The sequence below is a fragment of the Apiospora marii genome (genome assembly GCF_038362585.1).
Source record: "Apiospora marii strain CBS 49790 chromosome Unknown utg000011l_segment0_segment0, whole genome shotgun sequence".
Lineage (NCBI taxonomy): Eukaryota > Fungi > Ascomycota > Sordariomycetes > Amphisphaeriales > Apiosporaceae > Apiospora > Apiospora marii.
The window spans coordinates 1,500,472-1,514,887 of NW_027117382.1; the positions used below are offsets into that span (position 1 = coordinate 1,500,472).

Genomic DNA, 14,416 nt, shown 5'->3' on the forward strand with positions numbered 1-14,416 from the left:
ATTCAGGTCAGACGAGACGGCGGGCGAGTGGCCTTCTTATACTGCTGGCGTTGGAAGAGATTTGCAACCACACGTGCTCTTGATCCATACTTTCTTCCTATCTAGACTTTGGCTTCCCATTTAGACTTTGTATTCTGAAAACTTCAAGCTCATTTGAGTGGGATTCTGTTGGTGGTATGGTCATCATGGAATGTAGAGTTTGCGTCCATACTCTGAGAGTCTACTGAATTCATGGAGTTTGACCCAGGGGCCGCGCTTCAAGGAGCCAGATGATTTCACAGATTGCGTTAAAACAAGTGTCAAGATGTTATACTTTAGCCATTCTACGGCTCATACCAAGCCTTCCTGCCCTTTACTGAACGCAATCTCTACGCTACGCCACAAACGATTCAGTCCAATATGCTCTCTCCAAGATCACTCACTACCAATTCATTTCCTGTTACTGTTTGCTGGATGCATTCATGGGATTCAGGGGGCCAATGTAGGCCTGTTGATATGAGCAGTGGTGGTGATAGTCATGCGTGATGGCAGCATCTGTGGAATGGCAATATTGTTTATAGCGTCCAGGAATAGATGCCCAGCTGTTGTGTGTTTCAGGGAGGTGCTTTTCCATGAAGAGGCTCATGCCAAACTTGGTATCACCACTGGGCGAATTTCTCGTCGCCGCAAATGAAGGACAAGCGCAGTCATTAGATACCCGCCATGCTTATAGCGGGTGTTTGGCCGTGACCACTATCCCCAGTATCACTCGGCTCCTGGCCGGATTATGTAATCCCGAGCAGATCAGGACTAGCCCCTTGCCGCATCGTCCCCGCTATGCTATCGTTTCATCATACGTGGCAAGCTGCGGAGGGGAGCTCGACTCGTGTTGCGCGTATGCCAGACATCTCCAAGGGGAACCAATTATATTGGTGCACAAAACATGTTAGCTCATGAACAACCCATATATTTCTCTCAGCTCGCCATCCCAGCATTCCATTCAATTAGATGGTTCCGGTATGGTAACATAGCTCGTTACAACATTCGTATTTTCGCATTCACGTTGGCTCTCGATACCCGTCAGTGCCCCCGTGGTAAGCGACTTTCGGTGCTTATCCCTTCCTCATCCGGTGTTTATTCCACATTATCCCAGTGTTCCTAAAACTTATTCAAGAAGTTTCCATTATTTCCTCCAAAGACATCCCGTTCACCCCAAGAAGAGCATTTGCTAACACCAAGAGTCGATAGGTATCATCCTCTAGCACTGATGTCAGGAATGGATACTTGTTAAGAAGCGGAGTTCCAGGTCAATTCAGAGACAAATAATAACAAATATGGAGTCCATTATGAATTCACCGATGATGCCAGCTCAACTAGCCATCTCAACGTCGGACATAAAACAGCGTCCTCTCGGCTGGACCCCGACAGAGTTGGATGGGATATATCTCCTATGCTCAGTGTGCGACCTCTTCTGGGACCTCATCACCGAGAAAAACGCCGAAAGGGAGCGACTCCTCGAAACCGGCCTGAACATCGCCGAAATCTTGGCCATGGATTGTTCAGTCCACAAAGAAGTCTTCCGGAAACTTTTTATACCTTCAGACGCGGGACTCTACAGCATAGCAATTTCAGTGGAAGATTCCATCTAGGATTTCCCCGGCCTCGTTTTCTTGAAGTTAGGCATCGTCCAGGGGGTGGGTCTTGAAGATCATCCAAGTCGATTCTCGCTTGCAACGAGTCCTTGGTTTGACATGGGGTTGATCAACTTCTGGAAGAACCAGTGCATCAGCGATCACGGTCAGCCGTGTGGCAATTTATGGATGATCGATCAAACCAAGCCTGCGTGGCTGATCGACACCCGACGCAAATGCCTTGTACCTGGCAACGAAGGTGGCGCCTATATTTGCTTGAGCTATCAATGGGGCAAGAGACCGACATACCAGACTCGCAAAGCAGCACTGTCAGACCTCCAGAAACCCGGATATCTCGACCAGGCAGACATAAAGGCTCGACTTCCTGCCGTAGTATCTCAATCTATGCAGCTCGTGGAGGGTATGAATGAGCGATATCTATGGGTGGATACACTGTGCATTCCTCAAGATGACGAAGACTTCAAGGACACGGAGATGGACAGGATGGGAGCAATATACGGGAGCGCGTTATTGACCATCGTTGCTGCAGAGGGCGACGGTGACCACGGGATACCCGGTGCGCCAGGTGCTGCGGCCCGAATATCAAATCAACGCCTGTTGAAATTCGCTCACCATACGCTAATTCAGCTTCCCGCATATGAATATATGGACAAAACGCGCGGGACAGCGTACAGAAAACGCGGGTGGACGTTTCAAGAATACACGATGAGTGCTCGAAAACTCATATTCGTGGACAGCAGGGTTCACTGGGAATGCGGATGCGCCACATGGGATGAGCAGCGCCCCATGACAGAAACGAGCGAGGAAAGTGACGCTGCAGTGTACCTCACCGCTCATGGCCTCCCAGACCTGTATACGTACTGGTCGATTGGACGCGACTTTAACCACCGAGACTTGACGCATGATTCCGATGCCCTCAGGGCTATATCGGGAATGCTTGCGGTTCTCGGTCGAGGATTTGATGGTGGCTTCCTCTTTGGGCTACCCGTCATGTTCTTCGACTTGGCTTTATGGTGGAAACCTCTTCTATCGGACACTGAACTAAGAAGGCGAAGTACGCCAAGTCAGCAACTGGAGTCCATGACTGCTCATCTACCTTCGTGGTCGTGGGTTGGATGGCAAGGTCAGGTCAGTTGCTGCGGGGACGAAATCGGGTTCGAGGTAAATGCTTCGAAGTTATCACAAACGCATTCAATCACAACGTGGTATGCCGGCCATGAGCCGCATGGACTTCAGCGTCGCCCCATAGCCTCCTGGTTCCATAGACGTCCGCTGCATTGCAACCCATATCCGCCCCCTCCCGGCTGGACAAGCGAGGAGCTTGCCCCTGCACCTTCCCAAAGAAACACCAAACCGCCTGGCTGTGGGAGGCACGTTTTCCGCCACGACAGCGTCCCCCACAAGACGTTCTGGTACCATCTTCCAACACATGACACAGGTTCCAATAACAGCACCGCAATCCCATCGCAAATGCCGTATCTTTTTGGGAGGACGACGCGGGTACACATGCATGTCTCCGAGAGGTTTCCAGAGAACCTCCCGGTTCAGGATGACGTCACTACCAGCCCAAAGCTGTATCTACGAGATGATTGTGGCAATCATGTAGGCCATACCTGGCTTCACACAGAAAGTGACTTCTCGCTTATTCCTGTGGACGACGGGGTTGGTTTCAGGATTGAGCTTGCAGCAATATGCCGAAGGACCCTGATTGGAGATGATCCTCTGTGGGAAGGCGTAGGAGATCCGGTCAAGACAGCAGCGAACGGGGAAGAAAGGGACGAATATGCGGCATACTGGAGCAAGAATGAGCTTGTGTACAGGGACTACTACGCGGTTTTGTGGATCGAATGGAATAATGGAATAGCGTACAGACAGGCCAGTGGGGTAGTAGAAAGGAGTGCCTGGGATAACCATCCTGGCCTGGAAGAGTTTGATTTGGTCCTGGGTTGAATCATGCTTACGACGGGCACAAGTAGGCGATACTCAATTTTATAGACACAGCTATCTGGCTTGACTATTCCTACTCAAATATACTTTCATTTTTCAACATAGGGTGAACCGCCATGACTATTGACTCGAAGTCGGCACCAGCTGGCCCTATGAGCCCCTACAGAAAGAAGTCGTGTACTGCTGTCGCGCAATTGTTTCCTCCGTCACCCGCGAGAGCATAACCGGCAGGTGCGCCGCCCGGCGGTTCGTCGCGCACGCCGCGTCTTCGCACCAAGTCAGGTGCCGGAGGCGCGGGTGCCGTGCATGTGGGTAGTCCCGCGGCAGCTCGACCGCCTCGAGGAGGGAGGCCAGGGCGACGGTGGGCTGGCGGTGGAAGTGGTTGACGATCCACGCGGGGCCGGGGCCGGGGGACCGCTGGGGCCTTGGTGGCTCCCACCAGTGGCCCCGGAAGAGCTTGAGGTATTCCGGACGGTGGGGCCAGCCTCCGAGTCCCACCTTGGCGTTGCAGTAGGCGCACTTGACGTAGTGCGCCACCCAGATTTGGTGCTCGAGGAGGCCGCGCTGGTCTGCCCGGGCGATCCGGGCTAAGAGGCCCTGCACTAGGGGGGCGAGCTGCGCGATGCACCGCGCCCGGTCGCCGTCGATGGGGTGGTGCGGGCAGATGTAGAGCCGCTCGTGCAGCCGGAAGCGGTCCACGAGCCGCGCGGCCAGCTGGCATCCGTCGTCGAGGCGGCCCGGCTCGGCGGCGATGAGGGGGCTGTGTTGTTCCTCTTTGTCGAGCGTCAGATGCCAGTCGGTGGTGATGCCCAAGTAGGACAGGCTCGGCCCGGCGTCCCACAAGCCCGGCACCATGATCCTGGTCTTGCCGTCGCATTCTTCGCAGCTCGTCTGTTGGGGGGACCCTTCGCAATGGCTGTCGTAGATGCTTTCGGAAGGCGGGGTGTTCCACGCCTCTTGCGCCGACACCGTCCGGTGGGGGCACGTGCGGATGAGCGCGGCCGTGCGGAGGCAGGTCCCGTCCGCCAGGAACTGCCAGCCGGGATGTTCGGGGTTGCCGGGGCAGTGGCCGCAGGGGCGCTTCTGGCAGAGCTCGCTGTTGCACAGGAAGGGCGGGAGACGGACGCCGCGGCGGGGGCTCGAGGGGGACCGGCACCCGGCGCAGAACAGGTCGCGCCGGAGCAGGTCGCCCAGCTTGGATTTGTTGGCATCGTCGGGACCACGGGTAAGCCAGGACGGCAGCAGCCAGGTCGGCCTGGGGTCGGTCGCGGAGGGAAAACGTGCGGTCCAGTACGAGGACCAGTTTGCTTGCAGGCTGGCCACCTGCCATTTGTGGTGGTCCTTGAACTCGACGCCGTCGGAGATACGCCTCAACTTTCGGCAGGTTTGGCTCAGGCAGACGAAAGCTTCAGGGGTGGCAACAACTTGCTTGCATATCATGACGATCAACTCTTCTGGGAGCCCTGTCAGGCGGGAAGCCGGCCGAGCCACTGGCACCGGGGCGGGGTTCGAAGTTTCTTCTCTTCCCGTCAGGGATAATCGGCTCATCTCCTTGGCTAGGCATGGAGGCTCCATTTTGATGATGATCAGGGCGATTGGCTATTTGCTAGAGAATTTGACGGGAATCAGAACACATATATATAATATTGAAAATGTATTGTTTCTCCGATAACACAGAGAGCCGTTATACTTCTTTTAAGATTTGTATTCGATGTGGGATTTCTAACGCTTGCTGTCAGTGCACTCACTTACAAGCCACCTGCGCTGCGCGACATTCACAATTACAGTAGCAAAATCTGGCTCGAGGATAAGCAACATAGAAATTCTTAACATCTTCTGCAAGAAGCCAATACCAATTCGACGATTCGACGTAGACGGTTATTCAATCATATAAGTAAAGGTCAACCAACTCTCCTTGACCTTTGCGCAGCCCCTGGATCTCCGAAAGCTTGGTACGAGCTTGCTGGAAACTGTCTGGTGGGTCGCGGTTACCACTCACTGCGGCGTGTTACCTGGTTCATAACTTTTGCAAAGCTTGATTCGAGTAACCGGGCAATTGGGTCTCAGCAAAGGAAACCAAGGGGGATGGATCACGTGTCCAAGGAATACCAAATCGTCCAGTTGGCGAGGAAGGAAAATCCTCAAATGTGTCAATTCAGATAAAACGCCATATCCATGCCATGCCAATGCGATCTGCAAGTATCATGCATGAACTGGTCAAAGCCAGCATCGCCTGCCTCCCATACGGAGGAGTATATCTATGTAATGCAATGTAATGCAATCCAGTCTTAGTCTCTCTCTCTATATGCAGTAGTAACCTCTCCTCCCCTCTCCTCTAAACCCGAGTCTCGTCCCAGTCCGACCAGCGGCGCACCACCTCGTCGACCAGCTCGATGCCCTTGCGGCTGGCCTCGACCTCGAACCACTCCTTGTGCGCGCGCCCGCACGACTCGCAGTTGCCCTTGTCGGTCACGCGCATGCCGAGCCCCTCAAGCTCAATGTGGATCAGCCGCTCGACCTTGTGGCTGTGCGGCATCTTGCGCACCTCTGTCGGCGCCGCCGTCGGCACGTAGGGGTAGTACCGGATCAGCGAGATGTTGAAGCCGCACTGCCGCTTCCACTCGTTCAGCCGGCGCTGCACGTTGTTGGCGCGCCCGATCTTGAGCAGGATCGTCTTCTTGTTATTGTTGTTGTTGCCGCCGATGGAGCGCGAGGTGTTGCCCCCGACCGTGGGGCTGCGCTTCATGGCGTACGACTCCAGCGCGTCGCTGGCTCGTCGCGGCCGGCCACCCCGAGAGGGCGGCGCCAGCAGCTCGCGGGCAGCCTCCGCGGGCTCATCCGCGGACTCCGACTCCGGCGTCAGCCAGAAGATGTAGATGTAGCCGGCCTCGTCGTTTTTGGAGATGGGCTTGGCCATTTCGGCCATGAGATGGGACGCCACCTCGGGCGAGGTGTTGGGCGGGATGAGCGACAGATATTGCGACGTCTGCGACTTGGTCGAGGCAGCCGAGGACATCTTCGCAGGTGCCGAGCTTAGACTCGGGCGTCCGCCCGCTGAGGACCCAGGCGGCTGCAGGTACTGGTTCGACGCGGGCGCGTGGCTTGTGGGCTCTGATTGTACGGGCATGGCTGCCGGGCGCGACGGTCGTCCTTCTTCGACGATGGGTATCCGGAAGCAGCACAAGTAGCCAAACAGCAGTCTTGGTTTCGTGTAGCGTCTGTGGGGTCTCGTTTCAGCGGGTTCGTCGTACTTCTCGTTGTCGCTGTGACTGGGCCGCCCGTGTTGGGAGGACTGCGGCCGGTGATTCGGTCGCTGTTGCTGCTGCTGCTGCTGCTCCACGATGCCGAGGCGGTCCATGAGCGTCTCCACGCTCTCGCGAGGGTCCTCGAGAATCGGCTGGTTGTTCGGTCTCGGTCCAGGGCTCGACTGCGCCGAAAGACTAGCTTGGTCGCGGTGCTGGTGGCAGTACGCATCGGGATTTCCTGGGTCGTCGACGCGCAGATGTTTGCCTTTCGCGGGGGGAGGCATTGGGCGAGGCCCCTGGGGAGGAGGCCAGCGGGCGACGACATGGTCGACCGCTGCCGGTGATGCCTCTACATGTTGTCTCGGGGTTTTTGGAGTCGGAGCGGCCCATCAAGGACTCCGGGGTGTTGGGAACGAAACCCATTGTGTTGTTGGTATGCCAGAACAAAATCTGGTGTCGCGTGTCTTGGTCAAAATAGCGAGCGTTGGAGCAAGCAAGTGAAAGTAGGAAGGGAAAGAATGCAGGAACCGTCGGGGTCAGGGCCCAGAGGGCAGCGCAAGAAATATTTCATGGAAACCCACCCCCATACGATCATTGCTGCAGGTTGAGTTGTGCAATGGGCCCCATCCCCCGGTCTCCATTCCTGGTGAATCGGCCATCGTCAGTCATCCACGCTCACCGCGGTACTGGTGGGGCTGGGTGCGCTGTGTCAATGTCATTCGCGGCGACGGGGCGAGAGGGCGGGCGCGTGCTGGGGGGCGCGTAGGGCGGGTAGACCGGCATGGCGGTTGGGCGGGTCGACTTTTCATTGGGCATGAACCACCCTGACTCGACTGATGAACCCTGACGAGGCTCAGCTGTTGTGGCTGGCGGGGAGTGGCTGACTTTCCGGGTCGCACCACTTCCAACACAGCCCTGGCAAGTACGAACTTTTGACGAGACTCCCTCCCGAGCGCATAACCAGTTGACCAATCTCAGTACCAAAACAGTCCGTCCAGCCTTCAAATGCGACTATTATTTCAACAGTCGACAAAAAGAAAAATCTGTATGTTGACCCAGTAGTACGATGCAAATACTACCAAGTATCAAGTGCACGTAAGCCTATGTTGCCGAATGGTACCTACATGGTGGCTTTTGCTGCTAGATCTGCATCTGGTTAGTCAGGGTCTTTCCAAGTCAGAGGTGTTCCTGCGCTGCCCAACCCAGCTGCACTGCGACACTCTCCACTGTAATCAGGAGACCGAGGTCCCTTTTCCCAGTTTCAACACCCCAACGCCATCACAACTGTCAATTCTTTGCTGGCTTTGCTGTGGGCGTGCCTGATCTCATTCCCTACGTCAACCTAACTTTGAAATGGCCATCAGCATCCACACGGCCCATCGAGTTGTCCTTGGATGTTGGCCGGCTTCTGCTGCCTGCCTCCTATGCTGGTATTTCATGAGCTCCGTTAGGGTCGGGCATTTCTTCTGAAATGCTGGTGTCGATTGCACTTGCGCTGTACGCGACTACTCAACTTGGTCCAATACGAATGCTTTAGCCAGCAACGGAACACGCGGCAAGGTGCAAGACGAATCATTTCAGTTGCTCTTTCTTTGCACTTCATTGCAAAAATGCCGTCTTGCTGCGGATACAAGCTTCGGATATCCACATACATCTGCCATCTATCTTCGTTTTCGCCTATATATAGATCTTGGAGTGCGCCATAAAATCTCGATCTTCAGAGCTGCTGTGACATCATTTTCATGTCCGTAGCCATCTCAAGATAATCTGCACATGCATCTCCCTGCGATCGCGGCGCGGGAGGGTCAAATGAAGTACATCACATACGCCGAAGCCTGAAGGTAAAGATGGCGACAGCTTGCATTGGTCTGATAACGCGCACGCAAATCAGGAAGCAGATTCGTCGATTCATCAAAATTCTAATTGAAGGCTGCGACAGAGGTGTGAAATTCCAATGCCTGAATGCTGCTCCCCAAGATGGTGAGAGCGGAGCACTTTTTCCAACATTAGCCAGTGAGCCGCGGACTCCACAGTACGGGTCCAGGCTCGAGCTTAGGTCATCCGTCATGTTTCAGCTCGTCCGTTGTTTGGCGGTAGCAGAGCCGCAGAGCCTCCCGCAGAGCCTCAAGATTCCGCTAGCTCCGCCCCCATGGCTGTCAGAACACGATGTTTTCGGGAACTTTGAGCGCACAGGCTGGCAGACAAGATGAACGACATTCCCGGATAACCTCACTTTGGGATCACACGGCTGTATCGGAAGTCCAGAACACGTGTGCCTGAAGGACGTGCCCGATGGGTCGCGATCATTGATATGCAGCTGTCGTCTTGTCATCGTGGCACAAAAGCGAACTCGGGATTTGCAGAATATAGGAGCATATTCTCCGAAACCTATTGCAAAAGCCGGATGACACGATAGGATCCAAGAAGCTCGACGGCCGATGAGTTTTAAACTCAATACAACTCCATCATTCGGTGCACGTAACGCCAAAACGTCTTGACATACTTGCTGCCATATTTCTTCGTGCTTCTTATCAAGAAGCCAGTCTTGTACCTTTCCACTGCCTGGTTAGTTGAAGTTCGAGGATTGCACTAGGCAGTGCAGCTACTGCACGTGGCCCGCCGGTGCTGGGAAATGCATTCGCGTGTTCCTATCATGCACCCTCTCGGATGAGGAATGAGCTCAACCTGAAGCAGATGAGTAAGACCTCTTCGGATCGACAGACTCTACATTGCAGGATACAGAGTCAAAGTCAGCCGAGCTTCCGTCGATGTGGGCTGCAGCGCACTATGCACAGCTGAGTTGGCCCCTGCATACCTCACCAGAGGAGGCACCATGCCCAGCTCTCCTCCGGAAACTTTTGGGGTATTTAGACGAGTCGCCACCATCGCTTTGCCAAGCGGAAGTTGCTACCGAGATCTATCTTCCCAGATCTACTCGCGATCAAAACGACAGGGCGCAAATCAAACCCCGCCGCGCTCAGCTTATTAGAGCTGCTGGTCTGGCAATCCTTTCCTATACCATTTCATCGGCCACATCGCCACCACTGCCATCATCGCGACCCACCAGCAGTATACAGTATATAGTATGCCAATAAACCTGATGGACTCTAGCGAGAACCGTGGACCGCAGCTTCTGGCTGTTGTCATTACCTTCCTTGTCACCGCCACGGCGGCCAACGCCATGCGATGCTATACCCGAATCGGCATTGTCAAAGCTTTCGGAGTTGATGACTGGTTCATGTTGATAGCTTATGTGAGTGAAGGCGCCTGGCGAAACCGTGGAGTAAAGACATATTCTTATCAGGGGCGATTTGCACCTGTTTTGCATCTGTGAAGTTTCATACTATGATGGTTCTGACTGACGATGGGACATGGATCAGGTATTCTTCACTTTGTTCTGTGCCTGCACAATAGCCGGTATCCATTATGGTACTGGGAGGCACGAAGGTGCCCTCCCGACAGTCGATCGAGTGCGAGCTAGACAGGTAAACAAGAGAATTATCTCGACTATTCTAGATCTCCATCCGCTACCTCGCTCAGATCTTGTTGGCACTAACAATATGGGGCCTCCTGCATAGTTCTGGTGGCTTTGTTACATCTGGTACGGCGCGACCATGATGTTTTCCAAAATCTCCATCGGGGTCTTCATACTTCGCGTCACGACCAACCGGTACCACGCCTGGACTGCCCGGGCTATCACAGTACTCACGGCAGGCAGCTGCGGTGCCTTCATACTCGTCACCATGTTCCAGTGCACGCCAATCAGCGCCTTCTGGGAAGAGGTCCCGGGCGTCGGCCAGAGCTCGTGTATCCACGGCCGCGTGATCAGGGACCTCGCCTACATCTTTAGCGCCGGTACCTTGCTCATTGACCTGACCCTCGTCGTCCTGCCGCTCGTGATTGTGTGGAAGCTCAAGATGAGCCTCAAGACCAAGTTTGGACTCAGCTTTCTTATCTTCTCCGGTCTAGTGTGAGTTTTATTTATTTTGGGCTACTCGTGTACCTCTTTGATGCATTTTGAGCCTGTGGGCTAACATGATCTTTCCCCAAACAGCGCAAGCGTTGGAGTTGCTGTCCGGTTCGCCTACCTCGACGACCTTACCCAGCCGGACTTCCTATGTAAGCCAATCGATGCCCCATGTGCAAATAAAAGACATAGTCACTGACTCTCATGCATCAGTTGACACTTTGGACATCGCGATCTGGTCGGCTGTCGAGTCTGGGCTGGCCGTCACGGCGGGCAGTCTCGCCACCCTCAAACCGCTATTTCGGCTAATGTCCCGAAAGCTCGGCTTGAGAACGGCAGCTGTCACCAGGGGTTCATCCGGGATACCTGGGCTACCGTGCCCCAGTCTCATCGCATCACCACTGGTGGCGCCGGAAAAGTGCCCCCTTGTTGCTGTAGCGCTACGACCCAGCTCATCTTCCTCACCCAAAACGTCGATACGTCTAAGTATGACCACGAGCACCGTGCCGAGCGTGTGGATTCAGGACCATGGCAATCACCATGAGCTTCCGGTCCGGCCGGCTTCCACCGCTCCCACACTGCCGCGGCTTAGTACCGGCACTTGGCGTTTCTCACGTGAGGATATCAATGACCTGGAGAAAGGCACTACCTACGAGAAATGGGCTGACACATCCTCCACAATGAAACCATTGTTGTGAATCCATATGGCCATGATGTCATCGAACGAACATGACTTCAAGTATATATCAAAAGCTTTTACCTACACACTCCAACACCAAAAGTAATGTACAGAGAAGAAACATGGGGTGAGATGCCACCAGTGTCTACCTAACCCTCCGTTATGATTTCATCCGCGATCTTCTCTGCCAGTGCATAGACAGTACTCTGCGGATGCCCCGGAGGCAGGAAAGGGAAGCTACTGGCATCGACAACCCGCAAACCCTCGACGCCAAACACGCGCGCTTTGTTGTCGACGACGGCCATCTCATCATTCCTCCGCCCCATTTTGCAAGTTCCCGCTGCATGCCAGAGTGTCATGAGGCTGTCGCGGACCACCTCCAAGATTTCGGCGTCCGTGTTCTTGTCCAGGCCAGGCCAGTACTCCTTGTCGGCACCAACGCGGACTGACTTGAGCTCGTCGGTGGCCCACACCTCGCGCATGCGGCGGTACCACGCGACGGCGACCTCCTGGTCGGCCTTGGCAGTGAGCCAGTTGGGGCTGACGCGCGGCAGGTCGAGCGTGCTGGCGCTGCGCAGGGTGACGTTGCCGCGCGAGAGGGGCGCCACCATGGCGCCCAGGTTGGTGGCGTACTGCTTACCGTCGAGGGGCTGCTGCAGGACGGGGAAGGTGAAGTCGCCAATGAAGCCGTTGCCCGAGATGTGCTCGACCTCGGGCCAGTCGTCGGGGAACTGCCGGGCCAGGGCCTCGCGCGTCTCGGCGGAGAAGGCGTCGCGGTACTGGGCGGGCAGCTTCTCCCAGCCGAGGAACTCGACGACGTTGGACGTCAGCGGGCCCGACTGCGTCGCGACGTACTCGGCCAGCGTCTGGGCCAGCACGACGGGGTCGTGCAGCACGCGGTCCAGCGTGTCGAAGGCCACCTCGTAGGAGGGGCCGAACATGACGTGGTCCCACATGTTCTGGCCTACGCCGGGCAGGTCCGCGACGACGGGGATCTCGAAGTTGTACAGCGTCGTCCGCGGGCCGATGCCCGAGACCATCAGCAGCTGCGGCGACTGGAACGTACCGGCGCTGACGATGACCTCCTTGCGCGCCTTGATGGTGTACTCGATCCCGAGGGAGCTGACGCGGACGCCCGTGGCCTTCTTCTTGTTGGTGCCATCTTCGAACAGGATCTTGCGCGCCATGGTCTGCGTGTAGACCTTGAGGTTCTCCAGCCCCTTGTCCGAGGCCTGGTAGATGTACTCGGCCGAGGTGCTGCGGGTCTGGTCCCGGGCCCGGATCGTCGACTGCGAGTAGTGGTACCCCATCAGCCGGCCGCTGTTGAAGCCCGTCGTGCGCTCCATCCCGACGGCCTGCAGCCCCTTTTCCAGCCACGTCGCCCAGACCGACACCCAGTTAGTGTAGCCGACCTGCACCGGCCCGCCCGGCGTGGCGAAGGCGTCCGGGTCGTACTGCGTCGAGGCGTTGGCGCGGCGCTTCTCCGTGTCGGGCGGCGTCAGGGTCACGCTCTTCGCAAAGTACGGCGTCAGCGCCTCGAGTCGGTAGCTGTCGTCGCCGACCTCGTCGGCCCACTTGTCGAACGAGCCCTTGGACGCGCGGTGGTGGATCATGAAGTTCAGAGCTGGTTTGTCCACCGTCAGCACCCCTTCGTTGCATATTATGGAAGAAAGGAGGAGCATGGCAACATCATCATTCTTTTGCATTGCTTACCGGAACTACCGCCCAGGCATTTGCCCCGGGCATAATGGACGCGGCGGCCGTTGGCCCCTGCCTGCGGTTCCGTGACGAACTGCCAGTCGACGGTGGGCACCGAGTCGAGGGGGCTGGCGCCGATGCCGATGATGTCGCCAGCGGGCGTGGTGCCCAGGACGGGCTTGGCGATCTCGTAGAGCAGGCCGGCCTCGACGATGGCCACTGAGTGGCCCGCCTCGGCCAGCCGGTAGCCGATCGCGTTGCCCGCGGTGCCGCCGCCGACCACGACGTAGTCGTAGGTCTGCTCGACGCCGAGCACGCCCTCGACTGCGCCCAGCACCCCTTGGACCAGGCCCTCGCCCGACAGGACGGACTTGACGGCTGTCGCGAGGGGGTTCAGGATGCCGCCACCGATGCCGCCGAGGAGGTCGTCGAGGATTGGGGCGCCTTGGACAACGCCGGGGGGCGACAGTGCCGCGAGGGTGGAGAGGAGGGTGACAGCGTGCCGGGAGCGCATCTTGGGTAGTATTGGAGGGGGAAAATGAATGACTTTGGTTGGAGAAGAACTTGGCTGACAGCTCGCAATGCGGAGATAGGAGGGAGGTATTAATGTCCAACCCAATTCAGACGGCAATGTCACATAGTTGAGCCTTCACTGATAATCGTCCGGTTCTCATCCCCCGTCGCATGCAGCTGTTCACGTCATCAGTCCAATAGTCAAGGGGGGCCCGCGTACCATTCGGGAATCTCATTTAGTTGTAAGCAGGAAGTGATGGCGATCTACTCCCGTGGAAATGAGAGATATGCATATGCGCGAGGAGGACATATGGACGCTACTGCTGCCGCTGCCACCACGAGGCAGCACAAAACCGCAAACATATGGGAAACCGTCCTGCAGGCACGGAAGGGTGGGTGTGAAAAGGGCAGACACCGCCGCTGATCATCGTCCGATTTCGTGTCACCCCTCCGGTGCTCTGGGTTGCATTATCACATTTTTAATTTTGGAGGCGAGATGCAGCCAAGCGGAACCTCGTCACCTCACAGCTTGCTGTGCCTGCCAAAATTGGACGGAACCGCCTGCCCGGGTACGGAGTACCAACGAACCATTTGCTCTCCAAGTCACGGCTTGGCAGGCAATTGACTGCGGCACAGCACTGGGAGGGTTGCATTGCTACGTTGCATTGCCAAAGGGGACCGATGCACTACCACTAGGTATTTATTGTTTCCAGTGTGGAACGTATAGAAAATATGA

General features: G+C 56.2%; 5 protein-coding genes across 5 annotated transcripts; 2 read left to right on the plus strand and 3 right to left on the minus strand.

The window, feature by feature from the left end:
* Positions 1 to 1,313: 1,313 nt before the first annotated feature.
* PG985_013537 (uncharacterized protein) lies at positions 1,314 to 3,581 on the plus strand (the record flags this gene model as incomplete). Its single annotated transcript, XM_066833303.1, has 2 exons — positions 1,314 to 1,553; positions 1,629 to 3,581. The coding sequence occupies 2 exons, from the start codon at positions 1,314 to 1,316 to the stop codon at positions 3,579 to 3,581; spliced, it is 2,193 nt and encodes a 730-aa protein (XP_066678043.1).
* Positions 3,582 to 3,728: 147 nt separating this feature from the next.
* PG985_013538 (uncharacterized protein) lies at positions 3,729 to 5,153 on the minus strand (the record flags this gene model as incomplete). Its single annotated transcript, XM_066833304.1, has 1 exon — positions 3,729 to 5,153. The coding sequence occupies one exon, from the start codon at positions 5,151 to 5,153 to the stop codon at positions 3,729 to 3,731; it is 1,425 nt and encodes a 474-aa protein (XP_066678044.1).
* Positions 5,154 to 5,913: 760 nt separating this feature from the next.
* Positions 5,914 to 7,107, minus strand: PG985_013539 (uncharacterized protein; the record flags this gene model as incomplete). Its single annotated transcript, XM_066833305.1, has 1 exon — positions 5,914 to 7,107. The coding sequence occupies one exon, from the start codon at positions 7,105 to 7,107 to the stop codon at positions 5,914 to 5,916; it is 1,194 nt and encodes a 397-aa protein (XP_066678045.1).
* Positions 7,108 to 9,908: 2,801 nt separating this feature from the next.
* On the plus strand, positions 9,909 to 11,488 carry PG985_013540 (uncharacterized protein; the record flags this gene model as incomplete). The annotated part of the gene is made up of 4 exons (XM_066833306.1): positions 9,909 to 10,106; positions 10,402 to 10,793; positions 10,878 to 10,942; positions 11,004 to 11,488. 4 exons carry the CDS (start codon positions 9,909 to 9,911, stop codon positions 11,486 to 11,488), a joined length of 1,140 nt encoding a protein of 379 aa, XP_066678046.1.
* Positions 11,489 to 11,618: 130 nt separating this feature from the next.
* PG985_013541 (uncharacterized protein) lies at positions 11,619 to 13,681 on the minus strand (the record flags this gene model as incomplete). The annotated part of the gene is made up of 2 exons (XM_066833307.1): positions 11,619 to 13,093; positions 13,183 to 13,681. The coding sequence occupies 2 exons, from the start codon at positions 13,679 to 13,681 to the stop codon at positions 11,619 to 11,621; spliced, it is 1,974 nt and encodes a 657-aa protein (XP_066678047.1).
* Positions 13,682 to 14,416: the final 735 nt, after the last annotated feature.